The sequence below is a fragment of the Diplotaxodon limnothrissa genome, linkage group LG5 (genome assembly GCF_057381915.1).
Source record: "Diplotaxodon limnothrissa isolate DT_005_m linkage group LG5, D_limnothrissa_male_GT1.1, whole genome shotgun sequence".
NCBI lineage: Eukaryota > Metazoa > Chordata > Actinopteri > Cichliformes > Cichlidae > Diplotaxodon > Diplotaxodon limnothrissa.
Genome location: NC_140600.1, coordinates 16,537,250 through 16,564,940, shown reverse-complemented (window position 1 = coordinate 16,564,940; position 27,691 = coordinate 16,537,250). Strand labels below are relative to the sequence as shown.

The 27,691-nt window shown below is 41.2% G+C and overlaps 1 protein-coding gene across 1 annotated transcript in view; it reads left to right on the top strand.

The window, feature by feature from the left end:
- LOC146631866 (arf-GAP with coiled-coil, ANK repeat and PH domain-containing protein 3-like) overlaps nucleotides 1–27,691 on the top strand; it is a 56,424-nt gene that overhangs the window by 4,342 nt on the left and 24,391 nt on the right. The window contains exon 2 of the mRNA XM_085353166.1: nucleotides 24,990–25,047. Within this exon, the coding sequence (XP_085209292.1) occupies nucleotides 24,990–25,047 (58 nt within the window). The remainder of the gene's footprint in view (nucleotides 1–24,989; nucleotides 25,048–27,691) is intronic.

The window sequence follows — 27,691 nt, the reverse complement described above, 5'->3', positions numbered from 1 at the left end:
TTACACAAAACACAAAATACTTTTAGGACAGGGAAAAACCGAAACCTCGTCAAAGCTGCTCAGTCTATAATGTTTAAAACAAAACTAGGGTCCATGTATAATAATTTTCCCATAAGACTGGAGGGATTGTGCTACAGACTGTTGCCAAACCTGCGTGCAAGTTTACCTCATATTTAAATACTCTCTTCAGCTTTCAGGTAGCTGCATGTCATATCCCAGCGTAACAGCTGTTACACACATTCTTAACCTTATTTCAACAGCAGTGTTGCATGTTCAGAACTTAATTTTGGTGATGGCTTCTCGTGGTCTTGCACGTCGTTCTTTGGCTAGCCATCAGTTTGTGGCGTATTCTTTCAAAGCCTTGAACCACAAAGTAGATCCGGCCAGACACGGTGCTTCGGACCTCCCAGCCTACAGGTAAAGGCCCGAGTTCCTCACAGCTCACGCTGGCCAAATCCCGTGGTATTTCACTGACATCCTGGTATTTTGGATCCACAAGAGTCGACATTGAGATGAGAGGGTTGAGTTTCATCAGTTAAAACTTGCACTCTTTGTGACTTGGTTAACAAAGTGCATGCACATACTCTATGGATCTGTTATTTAAATTAATTGCACACTGAGTCATATTATTTTTCTGATAGTTGCAATAAAAAAATGATCTAAAAGGCACCAAAATCACAAAGTCAGACACAAATACCCTAGTTTTTTATGAACACGTGAAAGCTTTAAACAGTGTTATTTCTGCTCTATAGTTGGTTAAGTTGATATTACCTACAGTTTTGAGTGTTTCAGAGTTAACATGGGTAGTAAAAAAGTGTGTTTTTGAGACAACATGAAAACCCCATAGTCTGAGAAAAAGGGTGTGAATGTTTGCTTTAAGCTCCATGGCCATTACGTTATTATATGTCTGGCTGTTTAGAGCTGGAGGAGTTTTATTCAGAAATGAATGTTATTCTAAATCTGTATAGAGAGAGCCCACATGATAATAAATTGCAAAATCGTGGAAGTTCAAAAATATCTCAGGTTTATATAACCTGATGGTGAAGTGGATTTGATAAAAGATTTGATGTGTCTGTATAAAAAGAGGCTTTTAGCTGCCCTTATGTGTGATTTCCTACAATTATTTTTAAAAGCATGTCTCCATTTATTGGCAGATTAAAGTGCTTTTTGATGCTCTAGTTGTCTGTCTGGTGCCCTGGTTTCTTTAACTGTCTGGATTTTTATTCCCTACCTGCATCACCATTACCTCTAATCCTCTCTCTCTCTCTCTCTCTCTCTCTCTCTCTCTCGTTTTTTCTGACACATCTTGACTTTGCTGTCTATTTGAGATACTGGGTGCTTATTGTTAAGAGCCTGTGAAATGTGTAAATATGCGTCATGCTGTCTTTGCTAGTCAGAGGCGGGAAAATAGCTCTGCTGTTGCCAAGAGTGACCAGTAGGCATTGGCAGGTGTAGACAATACCCTTCTCATCTCGGTATCATGCGTGATGGCAGGAGAGATTCATATCTGTCCCCATCAATGGGAAAATACTCAGTAGTTGTTTGAAGAGTGTGCCAGCGGGCAGGTGTCCCAGCAGAGAAAACAGTCGCGTTATTTGCAGAGGTGAACATCACATGGTGACTAACAGCCCAGATGATTTCAGACTGGATGAGAAAATGCATTAAAGGGCTGAATAAGATTACATGTCGGTTCTCACTGGTTCTCACTGATAAACTGCACATGTGCAGATATGATGTTGTCTGGAAAATGTCCCAGGCTTGTACCTGTTTTTAGTTCTAAGCCCAAAAGGACCCTGTCTAACTGCTTGTAACCTATTTTGGAGAAAAACATCTTTGAGAGTCACCGTGACCGTTTGAACCATCAGGAATAAAGCCTCTTTACAACTTTCAGCTTTTGGCAAAATGTTTAAAAAGGCTCCAGACCGCTTGCATTAAGTAGCTGATGTCTAGACATTCGTTCCCAAACACTTTCTCTAATGCATCCGTGTACATGGGAGATGAGCAGAGGAAGAAAGGAAACAGCCTGGCTGGCCTGAATCACTATTCTATTATACACATGCTCTCCATTCATATTAAAATCTAAACGTTTTTCTTTTCCAGCAGTGTTTGCAACCAAATCTGTTGCATTTGAGCTATAATAAAAGGGATTTTCCCTCCAAGATGGTAGTTTGTCTTTTACAAGGTATAGGAAGGTCATGCAGTTACTAATGCTGGACTTGGTCCTACGTGTTGGGAATTTATGTATTTTAAATATCCCCTGTCACTAATCTGTGAGCATACGTTAAAGCTAAAGCACTTTTTAATCTGTACAATGGAGTCAAATGCAAAAAATATTAAAAACTGCTAAATCTGCTTCAGTTTATGTTATCTTTGCCACTGTGATAAAGGTATGAAGGAATATCAAGGCAGTAATAAATACTTTTCCTTCTTCTTGTGATACTGCAGTCATTAACGGATGGTCAGCAACAATATTCAGGTAAGCTGTAGTGTTTAAGTGATGTTCAGTTGGTACTAAGTGGTACAAAGTTTGACAAAATATCTATTACACCACCCCGCCCTGATCCTTTGATACGATAAAAGCCACAATGAATCCATATTATTCAAGCCCAGTTCTGACCTGAGCATCTGAAGGTTACAGCGGAAATTGAGACTCATCACATCAGGCAACGTTTTTTAATCTTCTGATGTCAAATTGGTGAGCCCGTGTCAGCTGCATCCACCGTTTCCTGTTCTAAACTAACAGGAGTGGCACCCGGTGTGGTCTGCTGCTGCTGTCGACTTCAAAGTTATACATGTTGTGCATTCAGAGATGTTCCTCTGCATCTGGTTATTCGAGTTATTCCTGCCTTCCTATCAGCTGGAAGCATTCCTTCGACTCTCTTCTGACCTCTGACCTCAGCGAGGCCTTTTCGCCTAGAGAACTGCCGCTCACTGGATAGTTTTTGTTTTTGGAGCATTCTCTGTAAACCCTAGAGATGAGTGGGAAAATCCCAGTAGCTCAGCACTGTCTGAAATGTGATTGGTGGAGTAGACTTTTGTGTTGACAGTTGGACAGATGTCACTAACATAGCGATGTTATGCAGTGTTGTTTAGAACAATAAATGTGAGTATTTTGATTTGAATACAGTTTTGAATATTTGATTAGCCCTGAAAGTGTAATAGGTACATGTGTTGTTGCGCACGTACTGCGTGATATAGCAGCTTTGCTAATTAATACTTTCTTTGCTCTGAAAGGTTCGACCGCAGCAGGTTGAGGATGAAGCAGACGGTGCCATGATGATAAACTCCTAATGATGTTAGTGATTAGATCAGGAAACCCTCACCGGAAAGAAATCCCTTAGCTATATATTGACCTGTTAAACTATTTTAACCTGCAAGTGTTAACAGAAAAAACATGCAGACTGGCAGGGCCATAAAAATATCTCGTAACCCCTGTGAGTTTACATAAATATTTTAGTTCCCCCTGGGTGTGTAAAGGTAGCGTCGGCTGTGAACTGCAGAAAGCTGGCCGGTCTTGTCAGAAGCTTCACAAACTGTTGTTACAACTTAGGAGGAGTGCAGTTTGTGGCAGCGTGGTCTCGATGTATTGTCTAACCCTCTGACAGAGTGATATGAAGTGCTCTTTTTATTGCATCGAAAGACATCAGGTGAACGAAGAGGGCAACCCCGCCTCAGTTGTTTTGCATGTGCGCCTTGAATAGGTGCCCTTACGTGACTCCAGATTTAAAAAAGCGCACTGCGCATTGCATATGATGTGAAAAAGGCGATGCCCCCATTTGCCACCTGCAGATGTTTGCTGTGTTCAGAAATGTTGTAGCCAGTAATACTGTTCCTGTTTTTGTTTTAGGAACAGAGTTGTTGACATCCATCGACTTAGAAGCAGCGTTTCTGCTCTTGCAGCATTTTGTTTGTTTGCTTGGAAACATACTGTGCACAGATCGCAGCTGCTGCTCTGCTCACAAATCTGGTATTCCCGCTCTGTTTTGCTCTTACACGAGACTCGGTGTTTGCAAACGTGCAGGATCCGATTCTTTATTTCAGAGGAGCATAGAAGGATGGAAATCAGTAGCGATAATGATAATGATAGGCACTTGAATGGCTTCTGTACTGTGTGGTTTTCGTTCTTCTTATCGGATTTGCATTTGTGTCGCACGTGTGTGTCTGCCTCCCGGCCAGCATGTTGGCAAATCACATCATCTCATATTCCTCTTTCTGCCACCGTGCCAAGCACACAGAAGTTGGGCATGTTCATGAGAACATGGGCCCATCACGTGGACACATCCAGTGAATCCACAGAGTGCATGCGCTGCTGGGGGACCTATATGAAATAGGATTATCAGTAAACACACTCTGATTAAATCAGCTGGATAGCCTACAGACCCCGTTAAAGCTCACACACTATCAGCCTCATACCCTGAGAAGCTTTAATACAATTTTCCTTTCTGTAGTGTGAGGGATGAAGAATTACACAAGTACTGTTGACAAACTGCAGTTTAAAGGACTTGCAAGCCTTGGGTCAGAGTACTTCTATGTCCCACTGAAAACTTTTTATAAAACCAATTCACAATGCAGTGGCTTTCATTTTAAGAGGCGTCTCCATGGTTGCCAAGATCATAATGGATGTTGTACAGGAGGATGCTTTAACCGCAGCGCAGTCCTGAATATTCGCAATTCGAATCAAGCAGGTGCAAGGCAGCTCATTTTAGCTCACCGTCCTCAATTTTAAACTTTGTCAGTTATGTATTTTATCCCATAATATAACGTTATCGATTTTCGATTGAGGCGATTTTACAAGTTTGCTCGGCTAACGTAGCATGGTGGCGCATGAGATGAACCCTCTTGTTTGTAGTATTCCCAGAGTATTTTAATTTATTTAATAAAATATTGATATTTGTCCCTGTACCGATACAATATTGCCACATGAAATATCGTGATACTATGCTTTATTACTGTGTTTAACATACAGTACAACTCTGCACACAAATATCAGGAGAAAGAAAAGATCACATTAAGATCTCTTCGTGGTCCAGCTTACTTCTCCTGACATCTTTCATTTTCTAAATGCCCTCCTGACTCTCGTCTAAAACACAAATTTGACTGAGTTACAAACTGAACTCTAATCCTGATAAAACGCAGAGAAACACAGGCACTAACTATTGTAACCCCCGCATTGATTAAGCTGCATCTTAATTCCAGCTCAGTGGATGTGACAGTCAAACAGGCTTTTTCTATAAACTAGAATCCCAAAGTGTAATTATTAATTCTTTGTCTTTGGAAAATAATGCCAATCAAAGTCATAGTTTCATAATGACTGCGACTTGCAGTTTATTTTGGTCCAGAGAGTAATTACCCAGATCAGAGCCTGGGCAGCTGTGATTGAGCAAGTCGTGATTCATGGGAGAGCTTTAGCAGATTCTCATTTAATCTGGATGACTATAAAGCGCCACTTTAAGGTTTCAATTTTGCATTTATAGAGCGACTAAGTCTAACAGGCGGTTGATTTAAAGATGTGGCGATCAACAGCGTCAGCACAGACAACATGAATCATTTGAAAACATCCTTTTGACAAAGTCTGATTTGTGGCAGATGTGTTGGTCTCATCGGAGTCGAGGGTCACTCCTGTCGTGAGTAAGAAGAGTGAAAAATGTGGCACAAATCAGACCTTCTCACGTCTTTCATGCTGTGTCATGGTTTATTGTGAGTAACCTCTCTGTGTAATCATTCAGTCCCACTAAGATCAGCATTTGGTGTGGGAGTTTGTGCAAATGCTGCCAAGGCCTCTTGAAACTCAAATCAAAACTATTAAGTAAATTGGCGTCGTCTTGTTCCTGGGTTTCTTTCTTCATGTTGGTATTACAAGTTGTTTTCCCAGCAAGAAGCATTTGTCTATCCTTTGGCATCCCCCGCAGTTTAAACACATATTTTGCCTCACTTGAGATGTATTTTTTAGACTCTTCCAGAATCAAAACACAGCTTGCTAGTTTTATGTGTTATGGTAGTTACTTGGGGGGTGGAGTTGTTAACCAAACACACAGACTGACTTTTGGTTTAACTGTAAGTCATGTTTGAAGAGAGTTCACAATGCAGGAAGTCATTAAATCACATAAGGGGGAAACCAGCTTCACCGCTTATGTGTAGTTTCTGGAATGCATTTGTGTTTTCCAGACTTTTTGTGCAGAAAGCTACACATGAAACCTTGGGGCACTGTATATGTTTGGACAGACGCATGTAGCTGTACAAACATGCACATTAAAGACAGAATCTGGCACCACAATGTGACACGACAAGGTGATTTTCTGCAGGGTTAAAGGGTCAGTGGTTTCTCACACTTCAAATCAACATTTTGTCTCCAAGATACTTGAAATAATAAAAGTGGTCTTAAAATTGTGTTTTTTGTACAGAAAGAAATAAAACGTTTGACTTCGTGGTGGCTTTCTGTGTGCCAGGAGGTTTTATACACGGTTTTGCATTTTTTTTAATACACTGCAGTTGAAATAGCCATACATGTTTTTTTTTCCTCAACTTGAAAACATTTTTTAAGCCAGGATAAACCACTTAACAACTTCCATAGGATTTAAAGGCTAGTCTTCACTGTTTACATCCTGTTGAGGGGACTCGCATCGAAACCTAAGAGCCTGTTCCACAAGACTGTCGACGCAGTCGGTCTTCCGATGTTTATCCGTCTATAATTCTGGATCGTAGCTAGCCAAAGAAATCGACGCCTCTGACGTCGGCAAGACTAATTCTTGTGTTAAAAATAGAAATTTAAGCTACAAGTGCGTGTTTGTCGTCTACACGCAATGTGGGAATTATCTGGTGTCGCGGGGCTCCGTGCCTTCGATAAACAGCCCAACTGGTTCAACCAAGTGGTGGCCAAAAGACAGGAAGGGAGAGAAAAGAGTTGGGAAATCTTTGTGTGCACACCCACCAGTCGTCTTGTTGTGGTTGCACTCCTCTTCTTCACCTTTATCCATCTTTTTCCTCACTGTACTCTCTCCTCCAGCCTCCTATATTGGCAGTGTGCAGAGTGGATATGAATCAGTGACAGCGCAGCAGCAGCAACACTGACTGAGTTTCAGTATGCTGCCTAAGTCTGTTTTTGCTCTGGTTCTAGTTAAAAGATGGGAATGTAGCATGACTGGAAGGATGATCGATGACTAAACATACAGGGGCAATGACTGATGGGCGGATGTTTGTAGTGGAGGGGGAATATAGAGGAAGAAAGATGGTCCAAAGGGATGGAGTGCACCCAGAGGAAGAAAGACAAAAAAAAATGGAGACAGATTAATGGCAGCACATACAGACACATAACCGTGTATAAAAACCCACTGTGGTAAAATTTCCCAGAAAAGTATCTTAAAGACACAGAGGACAGCTTCCTTAGGCTGACAAATGATACAGTCTCACAATCATCCTGTTCAAACTGGAATAGAAGGTGTTTGTGTTTGCACGTCTCGCTCTTACATCTGGGGTCCACTTGAGCAGCTGGTTCAGATTTGGCCCAACTTTCTCTGCCTTGGTTTTAATTGTACACACTTGGCTTTATGAACAGTAGTTTTCTTTTGTGTCAGATTATTAGTTTATACTTTGATAGGCTGTTTGTCCTTCCTGTTTACTCTCATGTCTTACTCAGCCCTCACGCTCTTCCTCCACCCACAATCCTGCTGTCCCTCACACCAAATGTGTCAAAATTTTAGACCACCGATACAAATTTCCGGTGCCTTTAGTAAATAGCACAATTCACATAGTTAAGATTTTTTTTTTTCCTTCTTCTTACTCTTCAATCTCAGCTACAGTCTGTTGAGACATGCATATCTGACCATTTCTATCAGGTTGTTGATGCTGGCTTGCCGTGTGTTTGGCGCCCCACCAGCCCCAATCCTCGCTGAATCCGTACACCCCTGCAGTGCTGAAACCACAAGTGTGATTGACAAGCCAGTCTTGAGGGACATGAAAAGAAACCGGAACACCTTTTGCTCTTTCTTGGACACTGATGGATTCCCTAGTCATGTTTCCCATCTTTACATTCTTCAGCCTGCATCCGTGCCTGAAATCCCTGAGGAATTCCTCAGGGATTTCCAAATGAAAATATTCCCATCTGCCATGTCAGCAGTCCCACAGTTTCTTGGATTCATAAATCCCACTCCTACAAAGTCACATAAGCATGCACTCTTTCACGAACAGAGTGGTTCTTTCCATTTGTTCAGTGGTTTGCCCACCGCGTACAAGGGTCAAGAAAAAAAATCACAACAGCTGAACCACATTCATCAAATTATAATGGCAATTGATCTTAAAGCAGGCAGGAAGGAAGGAAGACCGTGTCATAGATTGCTTTGGTATGAGGGTGTAGGGATATGGTGGGTATGTGTGTGTGTGCATATGTCACATAGACAGATGTAGCTAGCTGAACAGGGTGGTTCTGTCAGAGAGATCTGGCCTGGAGAGCAGGAAGATTAAGGTTCAGCTCGATATGAAACAAGCGTAACCAGAAGTTTCATGGTGACGGCAACTTGCAGTCTACTTTGTACTAGAGTGTAGAAAACCAGATTAGAGTAAAAGCTTCACTTTGACTGCAGCCAAGCACCGTTTTCTCCCACAGTTTCTGAAACCACATCACATAAAAACGAGCTTTGTTAAGTTAAAGTGTTCGATAATTACTGCTGACAATTTTTGAGGTCTAACTCGGGCCAGTCATATAATTAAATTTCATAAATGTTATGTCACCCTACTGCAGTCAAAATGCTCGCATCACAACAAGTCAGCTACATGGGAGCAGATAAGCGATGATCTTAGCTGATCTGTTCATTGTAAAATATTAAGCTCTGAACTGGAAGCATCAGCTGCGTCAGAAGTCCATGTGTATTTACTACCTCATTACCAACATGTTAACATTTGATTTGTAAAATATAATTCATAAATCTTTCTAGCACTGAGCTTTATAGGTGAAACCACAACACTTCACTTGCATACTCACCCACCAGTCTGTCAAGCTAATCAAGTTCGCAGATGACACCACCGTCATTGGGCTCATCTCTGACGGGGATGAGTCTGCCTACAGGAGGGAGGTTGAACGTCTGGTGTCTTGGTGCAGCCACAACAACCTGGTGCTGAATGCCCAGAAGACAGTGGAGATTATTGTGGACTTCAGGAAGCACACAGCCCCACTCCCCCCCATCATCCTGACTGACACCCCCATCACCTCTGTGGACTCATTCCGCTTCCTGGGTACCACCATCACCCAGGACCTGAAGTGGGAGCCCACCATCACCTCCGTCATCAAGAAAGCCCAGCAGAGGATGTACTTCCTGAGGCAGCTGAAGAAATTCAACCTGCCAACACGGACGATGATGCAATTCTACACTGCAATCATCGAGTCCATCCTCACCTCCTCCATCACCGTGTGGTACGCTGGAGCCACTATCAAGGACAAACAGAGACTGCAGCGTGTTGTGCGCTCTGCTGAGAAGGTGATTGGCTGCAGACTCCCATCTCTGCAGGACCTGTACACCTCCAGGACACTGCGGCGTGCAGCCCGGATCTCAGCTGACCCTTCTCACCCTGGACACAGTCTGTTTGACCTGCTCCCCTCAGGCAGGAGGCTCCGGTCCATTCGCACCAGAACCTCTCGCCACAAGAACAGTTTCTTCCCCTCTGCTGTTGGACACATGAACAATAACCACATGACTGTCCCCGCCACTAACACATGACCCTACGCTGTGTCACTGCATCATTTCATGTCTGGCACTGATCACCACCTGCACTCATGTATATATCTTTCTACGTAGCACTCATAATTCTTATTCTCATGTATATATGTTTGGCACTGATCACCACCTGCACTCATGTATATATCTTTCTACGTAGCACTCATAATTCTTATTCTCATGTATATATCTCATGTATATCTCATGCACATATCTTTCTTTCTACATAGCACTTTAATTCTTATTGTCTGCACTGAAGCACCGCAGCAATTTCCTAATGTTGTAAACCTCAACATCTGGCAATAAACCCATTCTGATTCTGATTCTGATTCACGTTGTCTGGCCCAGATTTGTTTCTCTTGCTGTCTCAATGAGCGAGGCTCTTGCGTAAGACCACCCCGAGCGTTAATGTAAACCTGTCTCTTCATTCTGTCTCACCCAGTGGACTTTCCCTCCACTTCATATCCTGCTGCACTTCAGCAATCGACGATTTAATAATGCAGTCGTGTGAGGTGTTGTAATCTTGTTTTCTCGACCGCCGTCGTAGTCTTGGATAAGGACAATGCTTTGGTAGTCCGGTATTAGCAACAACAACAACAACAACAAAAATCTGGCCTTGTGGTTTTGCTGTTGCTTCATTTGGAGATAATGGCTATAATTTGGAGTGAAAGAAAAACGCTGGCCATTTGGAATTACAGTGACAGAATTTGTTCAACAGTGTTCATTAGATGCATAAATGTTTACCCCAAACTAAATTTGTCTGGTCTGTGAGCTCACTTTGTCTGTGGTGCGCCTTCAGCGGATTCCATTCCCATCTTTACGTCGCACATACACACACGCGATTGTTTGTGTGCATGTGAGAGAGTTATTTAACAGCTTGTTGACTGGTCATTGGGAATTTGGAGAGTATGGCTGATTCAAGTTTCCGAGTGGGTAACCGTGGGTGCTTTCTCACATGTTAGCGCATGATAACGGATCCTCTGCCGCTTGTTTTAGGTGAGGGTGCAGGACCATCCAGTGGTAAATTTTCTACACATACCCTGTACCAGCTCTATTTTAATATGGGCTTATTTGGATATTGCGTGTGAAGGTTTGGACAGGTTAACCTGATCTATGTTTTAAGATTTACAGTCTCACATGCAGCTCCTTGCAGCGCACGTGTGAAACCAACTCATGACTTTGTCAAGACTGAGGTCATCAGTGTTTGCTGACAGGCTCCAGTGATGTAAGAAATAATAATCTCTGTAGGTAAACAAAACTCTGACAAGTCATTTCACAGTCAATTCAGCTTGAAAGCTGAAGGTCGATCAGATATAGCCAAACAATAAATGCTGATGTGCTTGGAATAGCAGCAGCAGCTACTCAAACTGCAGCAGACGAATGAGAACTCTGTCATTCAGTTACTTTTGCCATAAATAAACTTCTAATCTGTGCATGTTCTGTGAGCCCAATCGCACTTTATAATTACAGTATGCTGAAAGACATCCCAGCACAAATTGGTTTAAAAGCATAATATTTCCTGGACTGGTAGCCAATGTGTCACAGAGTTCATGTAGGGGAAGCCTGACTCCTGAGCGTGACCCCCTTCCATTTAACTGAACTGCTTTTGTTTTGTTTTTTTAGCACTATTGGCTCAGACCAAGAAGGTCCTGAGTTTGAATCCACCATCTGTTCAAGGCCTTTCAGTTTGCATGTTTGCTTTTTCTCTGTTGGTTCTCGAGCTTTCTCCCACAGTCCAAAGACATGCAGTGCGGTTCCGTTAATTGGTGATTCTAAATTGCCCTTAAGCAAATTAAGGGATGGTTGTTTGTCTCTCTGTGTTAGCCCTGCAACTGACTGGCGACCTGTCCAGAGTGAACCCCGCCTTTCACCCTATGCCAACTGGGATGGGCTCCAGCCCTGGATAAGAACTGGATAAGCAGAAGAAAATGGATGATTTTGTTTTTTAGGAATAATTAAAAATGCAAGCAGGTGGAGTAGAGTAACAACACGAAGATAACAGCATAACTTTAAAATGTTTTCTCTTCCAAAATATCTTTATGCATGACACTAGGATACAGTAACCTACCACAGGAGTCCTGTATATCCAGTCAGAGTACATCAATGTACTGTAGCTAAAGCAAGGAAACTAAAACCCGACCTGGCGGTATTTTTTTGGAAAAGATCGACTTGAGTGAGATGAACATTGTCAGATGATCATTGCCGACCTTCTTGGGGTGTTTGGCAGTGACAGACCGTTCTTAAATGGATAAAAGTGTAAATCTGTGGTTGTTTCCTCTTTGGCACATCTGACTTTTGTGTCAGCAGCAGCCTTATTCCGCTGATGTTCGGCCAGAGCTGCCAAAGATAACAGTGGGAAAGCAGTTTCTTGTGCAGAGCTGAGTTATTTCCTCTTTTGCACAACTGTTTCAAAGAGGCATCTCCTCTCTCTCACACATGGTCTCAATAAAATGCACACACGTGCATGCAGAGCCATAAATAAACACCTTAGCTTAGAGCATAAATGTGTTTCTGTAAGTGTGGGAAGCAAGATGTGATCAGATATTCCCACAAGTTATCACACTGCTTTACCTGACAGTGCTTTACCTGGTGATCAAGTGGGGAAAAACCTAAACATTGTGCTTGAAGGAATTCATGTACAAGTGAGCTTTTCTGGCAAAAGTGTGCTGGAGCTCGTTGATTCAGGCCCAAGACTGATACTGTATGTCTCACTGTGTGTTGTGATGATGTCACTCTACTAGCCAATAGATACAGAGTGCATAAGTGCAAACAAAAATATCAGCTAAGACCAAAATATTTTGAATGCTGAGTTCAGTTGCAATTGCCACACCCAGATCTGATTACTGCCAGACCTCTTCAATCAAGAAATCGCTCAAGCAGAACCTATCTGACAAAGTGACTTGGCTAAAAGATCTTAAAAAGCAACAGATCATGCCATGATCAAAATAAACTGAACAACTGATGAGCCTTTGACAGCCTGTAAAGTGTTATAAAGCCATTTCTAAGGCTTTGGGACTTCAGTGAACCACAGCGAGAGCCATTATCCACAAATTGAGAAAATATGGATCAGCATTGAACCTTCCCTGGAGTGACCGGTCTACCAAAATTAGTCCAAGAGCACGTTGACGACTCACACAGGAGGTCACAAAAGAACCCAAAACAAGATCTAAAGTACTGCAGACCTCACTTGTCTCAGTTAAGGTCAGAGCTCATGATTGAACAATAAGAAAGAGATGGCATCCATGGGAGAGCTCCAAGGAGAAAACCACTGCTGACCAAAAACAGGACAAAGTTTCGTCTCACATTTGCCAAAAACAGTCTTGATGATAAAGACTTTTGGAGAAAAATTCTGTGAACTGACGAGACAAAAGCTGAACTTTTTGAAAGGGTTGAGTTCTGTTACATCTGGTGTAAAACTAACAGAGTATTTCATAAAAAGAGCATCGTACCAACAGTCAGACATGGTGGTGGTAGTGTGACGGTCTGGGGCTGTTGTGCTACTTCAGGACCTGACGACTTGCCATAATTGATGGAACCATGAAAGCTGCTCTCTGCCAGAAAATCCTGTCTGACCATCCGTTTGTCCCGTAATGCTAAAGCTCACTTGGCTTATGCAGCAAGACAACGATCGTTAAAAAATGGCTTAAGAAACAAAGAAACAAAAAAACCAAAGGTTTTGGAGTGGCCAGGTCAGACTGGACTGGAATTCTATCCAACATCCTTTGGCATGACCTTAAGCAGGCCTTTTGTGCTATGCGTGGCTTATCCATACATACCTACAAGCATGTGTGTGTGCATTTCTGGGGTGGAACAAAAAGCAAGCCTTATCAATGCCAAACATTCATTAAGAATGGAATTATCTGTTGCCCTGTGGAACAAAAACAGACTCTTTGTGTTTAACAAAGCCCAAGGAAGGAATGCACACTTAGCTTACCTGTAAGCCTCTCTGTATCCGTCAGTTAATATCTGTATTGTTTCTTCTACCGTTGAATATAAATATTATACAACCCAGATTAGCACAGTTAGGGCTGACTTTTTTTCTTTGTTACATAATAGTTTCTACATCCTGTGTATTTGATAACACAAACATCAAGCATTTTTTACATTTGCATTAACTTGCATTTACAGGAGTGGAGGCTTTTTCCACCATCTTAATGTACTCCATCTGTTTTGATTTACAGTAAAGTTCTAAATGTCAATGTCCACTTTCATTCTGATTTAGTTTCTTTTTTTGGACTTCAGCTCCAGGCAAGTGGGGGATGTGATACAGATCCTGGTTAGTCACTGGTTAGTCATCACAGCAGCATGATATCAGTTGATGCTGTAACTGTGCAGTGAAAATATGTTTTACAGTAGAAAAACTGGGGTTTCACAATTCATTAGTGTGTTTAGGCAACAGAAAGCTGTATTAGACAGGTAGGTTTAATGTTGTAGCTGAGCAGTAAGGCTAATGCAGGTGCCTGGTTTCAAGTCCTCCCCAGGCCATTTCATGGGTTTCATTCAAGTCGCTCTCTATTAGCAATAATGACTACACCCTAGAGCAGGGCGATATGACCAAAAATATTTATCACGATATACATTTAAAAATTTGCTATAACGATATAACTGACAATATAATTGACACCAGACAAAATACTTTACAACTCCACAACTTTATTAGTGCAAAAAAAAAACCATCAATGTATTTTCACTTAAACAAGCAGCTGTTTTTTATGTGCATTAAAGTCATATAAAAATTTAACAGTGCAAATTCCTCGCTGACAGTTTAACCAAAAGGCATTTCAGTGGAAACTGGCATACATATCCTCAGCATAACCATGTATAATATGCACAAAACTTAAAAAGAGGTTATACACACACAATACGGTAATATTATGTTTAAGCGCAGTACGTATCACTCCGCCTACGATAGCCGTAATGCTCCGACAATCCATCAAGCGGTGCGGCTTCGTAGCTCAGCAAAGTCGTACTGAAACATTTGACAGATTTTCGAGCGCCGTGCACAAAATCGTTTCGAGGTCAGTAAACACAACCAGAGTTCATACATAAGGCACACGGGATTATAAGGGGCTCTGTCGACTTTCAGAAAAATCAAAGGATTGATTTTAAGTGCGCCGTATTTTCCAAACAATACGGTAATACCGGCCCGCTAGCATGCGCTACCAAAAATAGTGCTTTGTTGTGTATCTGACGGACGAAAGCTAAACCAGTTCCACACCACTGAAGCTGCAGCATTTTTACAAACCAGTTTTGGTTCATCCGTTTCATTTTACGAAGCTTACTGGAAAAACGACTTAAACCTGTTGGTTAAATCTTTGACTTTAGTTAAAAAGAAAAAGGCTGCTTTTTTTGTTTCCTTTATGGGAGATTTTGATTTAGTGAGTTAATAACCTGTTAAATTATGTGACCCCATCTTTATATTTTATTTTCACTATGTATGAAAGTTGCTAATATGTAAGAAATATCTGTTCTCTGAATCTGTAATATATTGTGCATTTTGTTTGTATGTTTATATTACTAATAAAAAAATAAAATAAAAAAAGTTTCATTTTATGATCGCTTTCGCTCTTCTCATTCTGCGTCGCCGCAATGTGCGTATGTAAACAAAGGCACTGCGCATGCGCTTTTTACCCATATTCTATCGCGATATTTCATTTTCCTATCGTTGCCCAAAATTACACCGGTATTACCGTGAACGGTATGATATAGCCCAGCCCTACTACACCCTGTGCTATCCTGTCAAAAAAGTCCTAAAGAAATATTGTGACTGGTATATGTATACAAGGCATTCAATATATAGAGGCACATTTGAAAGAGAGACGGCTCTATACGGACACTGTTCCTCTGTAGGAATGGCAGTCCAACTGAACTGTGTGTGTTTTTTTGCAGTGACTAATGGAGAGCCATGTTATGCACTGAATACTGTTTTTTGTGTCTGTCTGAGAAAAGAGGCTTTCCGAGACGTCCTTACATTTATCACACTTTGCCTGCATTCATTCCCTCCCGGACAAATGCACAGATGTAAATATTTAGCTGTGGCCTTAACAAAAGACGCTCTGCAGGTCATTGCTGTCTGTTGCACGTTCTTCTCTAAAGAGGATAGCCAATATCTGTCTGCTCCTGTATTATCTTCAAGTGTGACTCCATTTCTGCTGTCTGCTACTTCCTCTGTCATCCCTCACTGTGAACTGGCTCTGGGTGGGATGGATGCAAAGAGCACAGAAGCAAAAGGAGCCCTGGGAACAAAGTGCTTTTAAACCACAGGGGTCTTCTTCCTCCTCTGCATTTCTCATGTAAGCTGCATCCGTGTGCGTGTCGCCCGCTGCTAACACCCTGCTGCGAGGTCAGCGAAGGTTAAAGAGTTTAGAGATTTGGATAAATGTGAAGTCCTGCTATTATACTGTCCTTTTAGGCTTCCTGCTGATTTCGGTCTGTGTTTGGAGAGCTCTGCTGTGTCTTTTTATGTTTTAACTTTTTGTTTTGTAGAGCAGTAGCATCATAGTTTTTCCGACTCCAATACCGCACTTCCTAGACTGTGCTGTATCTAAATTTCTTGGGAAGCTCTCGTGTATTCCTCTAACCCCATAATGTGAGAAGAATCTGTAGTTTAACATGTCCTGTCATGCAGGGGATTTCCACATAAGATAAAAGACACATTAACAGAATGTAGGGCAGGTAGAGGACAAGGCTAAAAGTGCATGCAAATAAATGTTTATTTCGTTTTTCCAGTGACTGGATATGGAAAAGAAAGACCAATTTAAATTATTGGACAAATCCAAACGTGATAGAAAGTCTGTCATGTGATATTACTGGAAAGTGAAACTGTGAGTTCAGATTCTTCTGGGTGTTAAAGTATGATCAGACTTTTCCTTCAGGCCCAGGGCACACCTCTCCTACACTTGGACAAAGGGCACATGGGTGTGCGTGTGACCGGGAAGTGTGTCGGATTTAAATTTGGTTGGGTTGCGTGTGTGTGTGCGCTGTGTGCAAATGCATTTCCATATATGTGTCATACCTAGATTGCATGTCATCAGCTTTGTGTTGTATTGTTTCTTCTTTTCTTCCTGTCTGCCAAAAATACAGAAATAACTGACTACCAAATCTAGACCACTTTTACTGATAAAGGCTCGGGCTCTCAGATATAGATTAACCCTAGTCACGGATGATGAACTTTTTTAAGTGGAGGTTTTCATTCATCGTTTTTCAGTCTAGGACTAGCCTTATTCTCTCTCTTTGGGAAACCTGCTGGAAGAGTTAGGGTGAAGGTGCAGAAGGTTTGTCACCACTTTTGTGCACAGTGTGGATGCATATTATGATCAGCAGGCTCAAGGGAGACTTTCTTTCCTGCATCTCTTTAAATATGAAATGTAGTTTCGTAGAGCAGATCACGGTGTGTACTCTTTCTAGCTTTCGGCTTTGAGATTTTCTGGAAACAGTGGAAACCATTAGTGTCACTTGATGACGATGATGATGTAATTCAGGCTGCATTTTTCAGCAGAATGGCTTCCTGTGGAACTCAGTTTTCTGTTTCTTACCCGCTCTCCTCTTCTGTTGGCAAGAAAGGCAACAAAAGAAACGGAAAAAAAAAAGAACAATTGCACTTTTCAAGCAAAATCTGTTCCAGCTGGCACGAGTCTTGGATACAAGACATTAGAGAAAAATGATTTTTGTCTGCTTCACACTCGGTACAAGAGGTTTTCCAGCACACTTCCTGCCGGCCTTTAGCTGGAATGTACTCTGGAATGAGATAATGACGTTTCCACATCCCAGACAGCTTCGGCAGAAACATTTAGAAATGCAGTGTGTTTATAGTGTGAGGTGTACAGAATGATGGCTTATGAATAATCATAACAACGATACATTATATTTGGTTGAATGCTTTTTGGGGAATTGTTTTTATTGATGTTAGCACAGAGGTGGTCTGACAGCTGGTGGGAAACAGGGAAACTTCTCTTCTCTCCTTGAGTGAATTTGTGGAAGTCTTTATGTTGCGTTATACAGCTACTGCATGACTGCGAGAGGAACTGTTCTTCTCCATTAACAACTATTCCTCCCAATAATTCAAAGGCATAATCCAAAAGATGAATGATATACTGGTGAGACAGATGGTGAAAATCACACTAAATGAATAATAAAAGCTGCAATGTTAATGTTTCCTGTTTTAAAGGAAAGTGTGAGATTTTTTTGAAACACTACTTGTGCCACAGGCTCTTAACTCTTTTTACTATGAGCCCTGGGGTTGGCCTTGTATTGTAGCTGTAATGTCATGTTCTGTCTTAATAACCCTGCTCTTTGTTTATTCCAGTGTATTTATAATTTGTGATTTGCTCGTGTAATTTAGACGGCTGTGACACCATAGGTGCAGTGGGTTATTTTCTGTGTTAGCCATTTTTTCGCACTTCAACTTTTCTGACTTTTTTTTTTTCTTACTAGTTTTGCATTTGGCTTGGGTCAGTGTAACTGGACCCTACAGAGGTTGCACAGGTAGTCCAAATCCTCCAGGACAGCACATCAATATGATGCCAGATGTTTTGCTGTATTTAAGCATGGAGGAGATTCCAGGTGACAGGCATTTACTGGACAGGTCCACAGAAGGTCCTTCTATCAGCCGGACCGCTATGTGCTTTGGACTTATCTCAGTTCCCTCGCTGATGTAGTGAGTCCTGGGTTCCTCCTGGTGTACAACAATGCCCAGCCTAATGTTGCATCAGTATCCAGTTCCTGGAGGATGAGGTAAATTGATACCATTGACTGGCCCCCACGCTTGCCTGAACTAAATCCAATAGCACACCTCTGGGACATTATTTGTTGGTCCATCAAGTTCCACCTCAGAGTCTCTGTGAGTCAGTGATGGCCTGGTCCGGATGTGGAAGGAGATCCCCCAGGACACCATATGTCTCATTAGGAGCATGCCCTGACATTCTCAGGCATGCATACAAGTACGTGGGGGCTATAAAAACCCTGAGTACTATTTTGAGTTTCAACAAAATGGATTACCTACTGCATCATTTATTCACTTTGATTTTTGGGGTGTCTGAATAGCCAACTATGGACTGATAATTTTCATTTCCATCAAACGACGTGGCATCCTTTCCACTCCTAACACATTACCCAGCCCACATCAGTATAGATATCCAGAATGATTCTTTGCCAATAGGTTTGATGTGTTTTGCCTTTAGTTGTCTCGAGCACTGTAAAAAATCTTCTGCAGTTATGATATGATCATTATTTAAGAAGGTGATTTGTTCACTGCACAGACATGAGAGAGGTATCAGTCTTTTCGTCTACCTCTCAGCAAGAGACCACTAAAGCATATTTCCAAATGTTGAACTCTTCCAAAATTTAAAATTAACATTAACAAAATGTATCCAAATGTTCGCTACCGCTGTTTTATGAGTGTTGCTTGAAATCATTTGTAATCCAGTTAAACTGAGGCTCAAGGCTACCCGCGAGGCTCGTCCTTTTTGTCTGCATCCTGTTTGGTCTCTTTGTCCGAACAGCCATCGGACCAGTCAAATGTTTTTTCAGGGAATGAGTGTGATGTTTGTTGTGTGTTGGGAGTGAGGGAGGGTTTTGGGAAGCACTGAAGGCATCTTTGTTCTCTGCACATAAGATAGTAGTGTTTGGCTTGGCTGGTTATTGGTGTGAAAAGACAGCCTGTTTAGGAAAATGTGTGAGGATCATTGACTGGAGGCTCTTTTAATGGACTCTGAACACGTGTTTGAGCAATTAGTGGCACAGAGCCTTGAATCGTGTTGTATTTTGTTGAATGTTGGACTGTATGGATCTTTAAACACTTTCTGCCATGAAACTGCAGATTTTGAGATTTATAAATATATAATTACACAGATTGTAAATGCATTTCAGGTTTATCTTTTTATGTATGCTCACGCAGACACACACACACAAAAAAAATAAACACACTGTCTTTGGCTTTGTGCCATCAGCAAACACGGGAGTGTTGCAGACAGGAAGCAGACAGATGGACAGACGCAAGCGTACGCAAATGAAACAAAGAGAGTAAGGAGACTGTGATTTGGGGGATCAGTAATCGACAAAAATTATAATTATTATCTCGGAATATTTATAAACAATACTGTTACTGAACAGTGAATATAAGATGTTTGTGCGATGGGATTGAAATTGATTTTTTAATTAGCTGAATGTGGTCTAGCATGGAAGAACAAAGAGATGACGGCTGGGGCTGCTGTTGCTGTCTCCACCCAAAAACCACCTGCTCCTGATCTCAATGATTTCCATTAGTGTGGACGATTTAAAAAAAACCCTACATCATTTCCTCCTCAAACAAAGTGACCTCGTTTTATATTTCCTTGCGTTTTTACAGCTATACCTTGCAGTTCATTAGTATAAAAGAAATGTAACATTAACTGGGAAATGATCTTGAAAGCTGTTATTCAGCAGAAAAAAAAATAAAAAAAATTTCCACGAACACGTACGACTTGAATAACAGAGCTCAGCTCACTGTGATGGGTGTGTTTGTATTGAGCAGGACTGACCACAGCTTAAAGCTCCTGTGGGATCCGCGTGCTACTCAAGGGCACTTTGCCTGTCACAGCGGGCGCTGCAGATGCATCACAAGCCACACTACAGCCACGAGCTCACCGCTGTAATGCACCGCCTCATCAGTGACAAAGATCGTATCAGCGGGTTGATATGTTTCATCAGGAGGAGAGGAGTCAGTGTAAGAGCACACGTCGATGAATAATGTGCTTTTTAGAAAAGGAAGAAGCTGAAAGGAGTGATGGAGGAGTGGTGGCGGGGGGCGCGCAGGGACAGACACATTAGACAAAGAGGAAATTGGTCAGTAAAAAAAAAAGAAAAAGGGGAGAGTAATGCTGATGCCTGTTGCCATGGTGATGTGGGTCAATGACTGGTTGCCATGGTGATCGCTACTTGGAATTCTGGGAAGGGATATTTTGGCGTGTGCGTGTGGATGAGGGGAGACGTTTATTCAATATAACTGAGAATGTGCAGCATGCGTCTGTGTGTACGGACGGGCACCTTTATAACAGCAAGTGTGGTAACGTGTGCTGCAGTAAGTCAGGCGCAGTGCTGCTCAAAATTCAAAATAAAGAAAGAATATCAAGATAACGGTGCAGCCTGTAACCTGTCATTACTTTGTGTAAGGATGATTTAGTCTCTAAGGTCTGCATATTTGAGACTTTGTGATCAAAGGTCAGAGGTCACTGTGACCTCACTCAAAGATGTACTTGGTATTTATGACCAGTGTTGGTCAACTTACTTGAAAATATTAATTAGTTACTAATTACTGATTACTTCCCAAGAAAGTAATCCCATTACTTTACTGATCACTTACACAACCTGAATACATTCTAAAGCAATAGACAATTCAATTTTTTCTGCATAATCCATCAGATGAAATTTGAATGAAAAAGACTCTTTCTAAAAAAATGTTTTATTAGTTTTCATCACTAACTTTATGCACTTTGCATCAAGCAAGAATTAAATTATATGCAACAGTCTTTGACTTGAAGAAATTTGTTCAAAATTTAAACCTTTTTTCTGCGTATTCCAGCGTATAAAATAAAATAATTTTTTGTGTTTACACTCACTCTTTCAAATAGATGCAAGTAAAACACAGCAAAAAAGGAATAAAATCAAAGACTCCTGTCGCTCTTAAATCTATTGTCAACTGTTTAGGAGGAGTGGGGCCGGTGGTCGTACTTGCTCCCACACTCCATATTATCCATTGTTGTTCTACACATTTCTGTTACTACCACAGCGTCGCACGCTCGTACGTCATTGTCATGAGACACTGACAAACAAAATCACAGTTTAGTAACGCAGCATGCTTATGGGAAAGTAACAGTAAGCTAATTATTTTTTTTTGCAATAGTAATGCCTTACTTGCAGCATTTTATATATATATATATATATATATATATATATATATATATATATATATATATATATATATATATATATATATATATATTTGAAAAAGTGACTGATCAAATTCAATCAAAGTTAGATTTATATGCAAATAAATCCATTAATGCACTCGACATAAATCTGGACAAAAACAGCCAAGCTTTAAAATTTCAGAATTTCATATCAGAAACGTTGGTACAGGCATGCCTCCATTCAGTCATTCTACTTTTTTTATTCTTATTTTTTGTGTGTGTGTGGCAAAAAAATGTTCTTTTAGATTGTTGTTTCAGATATCAGTAAGCTTTTCTTCACACAGCAGTAAAAGCCCGATAATGTATTCATCCTCATTGTTGGCAGAAACGACCTGCATGTTAATGGAAGTAAATTTGGCAGATTGTAGGTTTTATGCCTAATTTGAGCCTTCTGATGAAACCCTGTTGTTAATGGGTTTCTGGGTCAATGTGTGTCTTCTGTTTTTGTATCTTTGTTTGCATGTGTCTTTGTGTGTCTGTCCAGGTGCGTAATCAACTCCTCATTCATTTGGTGAGTCACACTTTTCTGTATGTATCAGTGAGGGGTGGGAGTGCACTCTCCACATGAAATAGTGAATATGTAGTGAAAACAGGAGTATGCCATTCAGTCCCCACAGCTGCCTGGCTTGATGAGTCATCTGGTAAACAATGAAAAATGTGATACAACAAACTGTTATAAGAACAGCATGCTCGTTCAGTGAGAAAAATGCTCGCTATGCATGCATTTACAACCCTGCTCACAGTAAAGTTCATGTTCTGATGTAAAGCAAATTTAATTGAAATTCAAAATGAGATTGGTTACTTGGTTTCAACATTAAAACAGTGTTGCCTTCATACTATTTTCTACTAAATTAAGGCATTTAATTAAGGTATTTTAGCTCTTAGGTCTGGGCTTGCCTACTATCAGCAGACGTGATTCCTTTACTTCTGTCCTCCAGGTCCTTGAAGTGATGCTGATGTGAATGCGATGCTGTGTGACAAGCTGAGTCTGGAAGACATGAGGGAAAGCTCAGGGCATTGAAGTGTGTGTGTGTGTGTGTGTGTGTGTGTGTGTGTGTGTGTGTGTGTGGGGCATGAGAAGAGATGTGAGATGACGTAGCGTGCAGGCTGCATGCTACAGTACACCAACAGCATGGGGAACAAGAATAGACTCAGCACACTCGTAGGTTGTAGTTGAGGCTGATGGATGTGCACATGGTGGTAGTGCACGTGAGCCCCCCCCCCCTTCACTAGTGATGTCAGCCCATGTACACCCTGCTAAAACTGGCAGTGCATATAAGCCCATCCCCCTTCTAAATGGCCTGCATTATTGTTGGAGCTACTTTGGGGTGTTTTTGCTACTTTGTCTGTTTACACAAACTGAACACGCACATTGGAAACATATATATATATATATATATATATAATTTATTTATTCTTTTAAAAAAAATTATTATACATTACATTTCATCAGTCTGTTCTTCCTGTCATAAACATGCAGACATCCACCATTGCAGGATTACCCATAATCGTCCATGGAAGTCTGTCTTACTTAATTCCACTACAATCCCTTGTGGTAAAGGGAAAAATAAGGACAAACCTACATTAACACACACACATGCTTGCTCTCTGTCTCTTGCATACACACATAATTAGCTTGTTAATGCTGTTTATTTACTTAACCTTCACAGAGCTGACAACTTTCTCAGTGAACTGATTTTCAGCGCGTCACCATTATAACCCTACAGGCATGTGTATCGATGCAGAAAACATCCATGCCAAATGCATGCTGCAAAAACCTCTACATGCATCAAACCTGTAACATAAAACAACGGTCCCGCCACACACAAGTGATGTTGTGCTGAACTCGAAAGCTTTGATCAATAGCATATCGACTGCTGCCGCTGTATTATATGTCATCTGAGTCACCCTTGAATCAAATGCCAGTCAATGTTTATTAGGCGCACGCCACCAGAGACACAACACCCTTGTAATGAGCTTATCCTCTAAACTGAACAGCTGCTTGACATTGGTGGTGTTCAGTACAGAGTGACTTAATTGAGAAGATGATACTGTTGGATAAACACACAGCTTGGAAGACAAAGAAGCAGAAATTGAACCATTCCTGAGCACATGCAACAAATTACAAAGTCAGCTTAATGAACGATCTGTGCTAACACCTTTTTTTCATCGCTCTCTCTGTGAAACGATAAATACCTGCCATCTTGCAGACCACACACATGCACACATGCTCTGTCAGTGTGATGTTGTGGTAGAGAAAAATTCAGTCTGTCTAAACAGAATGGGTCGTGGGTGAGAGAAAAAGAAATGGGCAAGTGGAAGACAGATGCAAGTCAAGAATCGGCAGCTCGTGGCTTTTTTGGAACTTTCAGGACCAGCATATTCCCAGAAAGTAATCCTGGGATTGCTTTTTTTCTGGATCAGCTGCTAACTGACTAAACTGTCTCGTCCTGTCCCTCCCACTGCGTTTCATCCCTTGTACAACACACATGAGCAAGCCTAAACCTTAATCACATTAACTAGCTGGGCAGCTGCTGGTGCTTTTTTCCCTCTTCTGTGACGTATAAAACCAGCTGCAGGGTGTAAAAGGGTTGAAGGAGCGGGTGGGGTTGAGATTATATGATGAGGTCATCATCTCCTGTGATTTATGGTTTCAGCACGTGATGGGTGGGACGCTGGCTTCTGCGCAAATGCTCCTGATGATCTTTGAAGACTGAACATGGGAAAATGAGATTAAAAGTATTAATTGAAAAATATTATCCTATGAATCTGGGCCAATACCATGTAATTCTAAAATGCTGGTACCAAATATAAGCTCCTCTGTATTGTTGCTGCCTCTTTTATCACCTCACCTCTTTCATACTTAAGTGCGGGCCGATATGTGATCTTACATTGATTTAGTTTGGCTTTTTTCATTGATTTTACAGCTCAGCAGTGGTTACTAATCTTCCAGAGTGATGCCTTTGTCAATCTGATTATCAGGATTAATGTTTAAGTGTGTGAGACTGATATATGGTGACCGATTGCAGCATGGTACAGCTTTACACTGTGATTTTTAAGCCATGTCTTCACATCTGACCTTCCTCTGTTCTGTTTCTTTTAGAGCCACAGCCAGTTTAAACTTTTCACCGATATATATGTTTTTTGGGGTTTTTTCTTATTATTCACTCTGATAATGTGGCTTACCGCTAATCCAAGAATCTCTCTGAAACAAGAGTTTAAATCATCCGATTGTGGCTGTAATATTTGTTTTTAGGTTAAGCTGTGGCTCCTTTTCTCAGAAATGGCATTAGTGAAAATCATTTCTGAGTAACCGCCTGACTTTGTGTTCTCTCTACAGGGCTGGAATTGATGATGTGGAGACAGATGTGGTAGAAATTGAAGCGAAGCTCGATAAGGTATGAATCCTTCTAACATGTGGACTGTGCTTCTCATTAAAAGATAAAGTCAGCTGATCCATAAGGGAAAAAAATCACGTGTCCATTTCTTTCAGTGGTTAGAACACTTTAAACAGGGCATTAGTGGAATTCATTGGCTTTGTTTGAATGCTAAACGCCACCAGATGGGGAGGTTTTCTATGAGTAGTACTTTAGAGTCTACGCTGTAATCAGTTTTCTGTATCGCTGTCTTTCTCGCTCTGCATGTCTGCAGTTCACACACTTGTTATTTAAATGTCAGAGCTATTTAAATAATGAAAACACTGCAGACAGTTAATTAAATGCAGTGGGTTCATGCACCGAACAAGAGGCTGCCCGTTTACAGGGAGAAAAGACTGATTAATGCCAGCGAGGTTGCAAGTAGTAGAAAAGGCTCACATAGTGCAGTTTATTACATTAGTGTGCGCTGAATTTCCCTTTTTTTTTATACAACAATTTATGAGACATGAATTAAAGCACTTTACTTTATTCCAACTCATTTGTTGCTTATGCCTGACAACAAGAAGGTCCTGGGTTTGAATCCTCCCGCTGGCTGGGGCCTTTCTGTTTGGATTTTGCATGTTGTCTCCATGTCTGCCTGGGTACTCGCCGGGTACTCTGACTTCTCCCCACATACCAAAGATGTGCTTGGATTAAGTTAACTGGAGATTCTAAATTAGCTGTAGGTGTGAATGTGAGCGTGTCACAGGGTGCCCACAAAGATGGGCTCCAGTCCCCCTGTGACTATGAATTGGTCAAGCAGAAGAAAATGGATGGATGGATCACTCTGCCCTGAAGTGCAATTTGCCTGAACACAGGAGGTGTTAATTTTAAAGCTGCCGTAGAGACCAAAACTAGGAGGTATATTTATTTTATACATATATTACAGTTCATACTCATGCAGCATTTCATAGTACTATCAGTCAGGTAGCTATATTTGTTTGCCAGAATGAGCCCAGCAAACATACACTATTTGGACAAAAGTACTGCACCTCTTAATCTCTGAATTCAGATGTTTTCGGTTCTATTGCCACATGTGTCTAAAATCAATCAGCTAGCCAATGAAAGAATGGGACGTTCACTGTATTTGAGTGTGGTACTGTAATAGGAGGCAACTACTGGAACAAGTCAAGTATTTTCCCTCCTTGATATTCCACAATCAGCTGTAAGTGGTATTACTTGCAAAGTTGATCTCTTTAGGGATGACAGACACTCAAAAAAGTGGCAGAACACATCAACTTACAGGGTAGGGCCACCGAGTGTGAGGCATAAAAGTTGCCAGCTCTCTTTTGACTCAAGATCTGCAGAGTTCAAACCTCCTCTGGCATCAACATCAGCACAAACACCGATGTTAATACCAAACATGTATCAGCTCCTGTATGTGGCCCAGTACTTTTCTCCACATAGTATATAACAGAATAATTTAGAAAAAGAAGCTTAAGGTAACTCCATAAGTGTAGGCATTCGCATCAGCATCACTGTGATCAGGCTCTGTTCTCTATGGTATTAGTGAGAGGTTAAAGGTTTAAAGGCAAATGGAACGACTGGAATAAATTTTATAGCTGTATCAAACCTAATTAGCTACAGAGATAACTCTGGATGGACCGGATGACTGTCTTGAGGAAGTGAGCTGAAAGGCTTCTTCAGATAAACTAATAGACGTGGAAGTCAAAGAGAATTTAGAGTGGGAGATTGTGTTACTGCAGCTTCTTTCTTCTTCTCTCTGAAGGTGAATCTGAGACAGTTCTTCAAACATCAAACAGCCTGCAGACATAATGAAATGTGGCTTAACAAACCTCAGTGTGAACACCTAAGTTTGTTTAAATAATAAAGTTATTATTTAGATGGTTTTGACTTACTTAATATTAAAGTTCATCATTAAGGAGTAATGTGAATAGAGCCCCTTGCTCTCTACACATATAAACATTCCTGCCACCAACTGATAATGCAGGACCTTATGAACTCTGAACTCCAGTTCAGCCTCACTGAAAACTGAAAAGCGTCAGAGGAGATATATTTCCACCAGGGAGGTTTGTTCTGTTCAGCAGGAGTCCTCCCCCTGCCCTGAAGCTATCTGTGGTGACAGCAAAGGCTTTCAGGCAAGGACATGGACATGACTGATGAAAGCTGAATCTCTCTGACAAGTGTGAAAACATTTAGTGCTGTCCGTCGGCTAACTGGAATACTGAAATGTTGCTGTTATTGAGAGAACACTAACAGTACTCAGAAACATTTCTAATTAGTTAAAATATTAAAATTCACATTCTTCACCTCATTGCTCAGCAATTCTGCAGTTACGCTGCAAATACAGTATACTGTTATTGTTTCGGTCAATTAACACAGCAAGGTCTGTCGTGTGGCACCAGATGTGGCATTTTGGCTCCAACTCATTTATTATATCCAGACACACAGCTTGTCCCTCTAATGGCCATCCTCAGACCCCTGGGGGGTTCAGGCCTGCACTCAATGAGATCACATTCCCTACATCAACCAATTTGTTGACATATATGTTGTCAGACCAGCCTGGGAGGAGCAGCAGCATCGTGCTTCTTTGGAGTTTCTACAGATTCCTAAAAATGCTGTTAAAATTTGGACTGCATTATGCATCTTAGAAAACATACTGTGT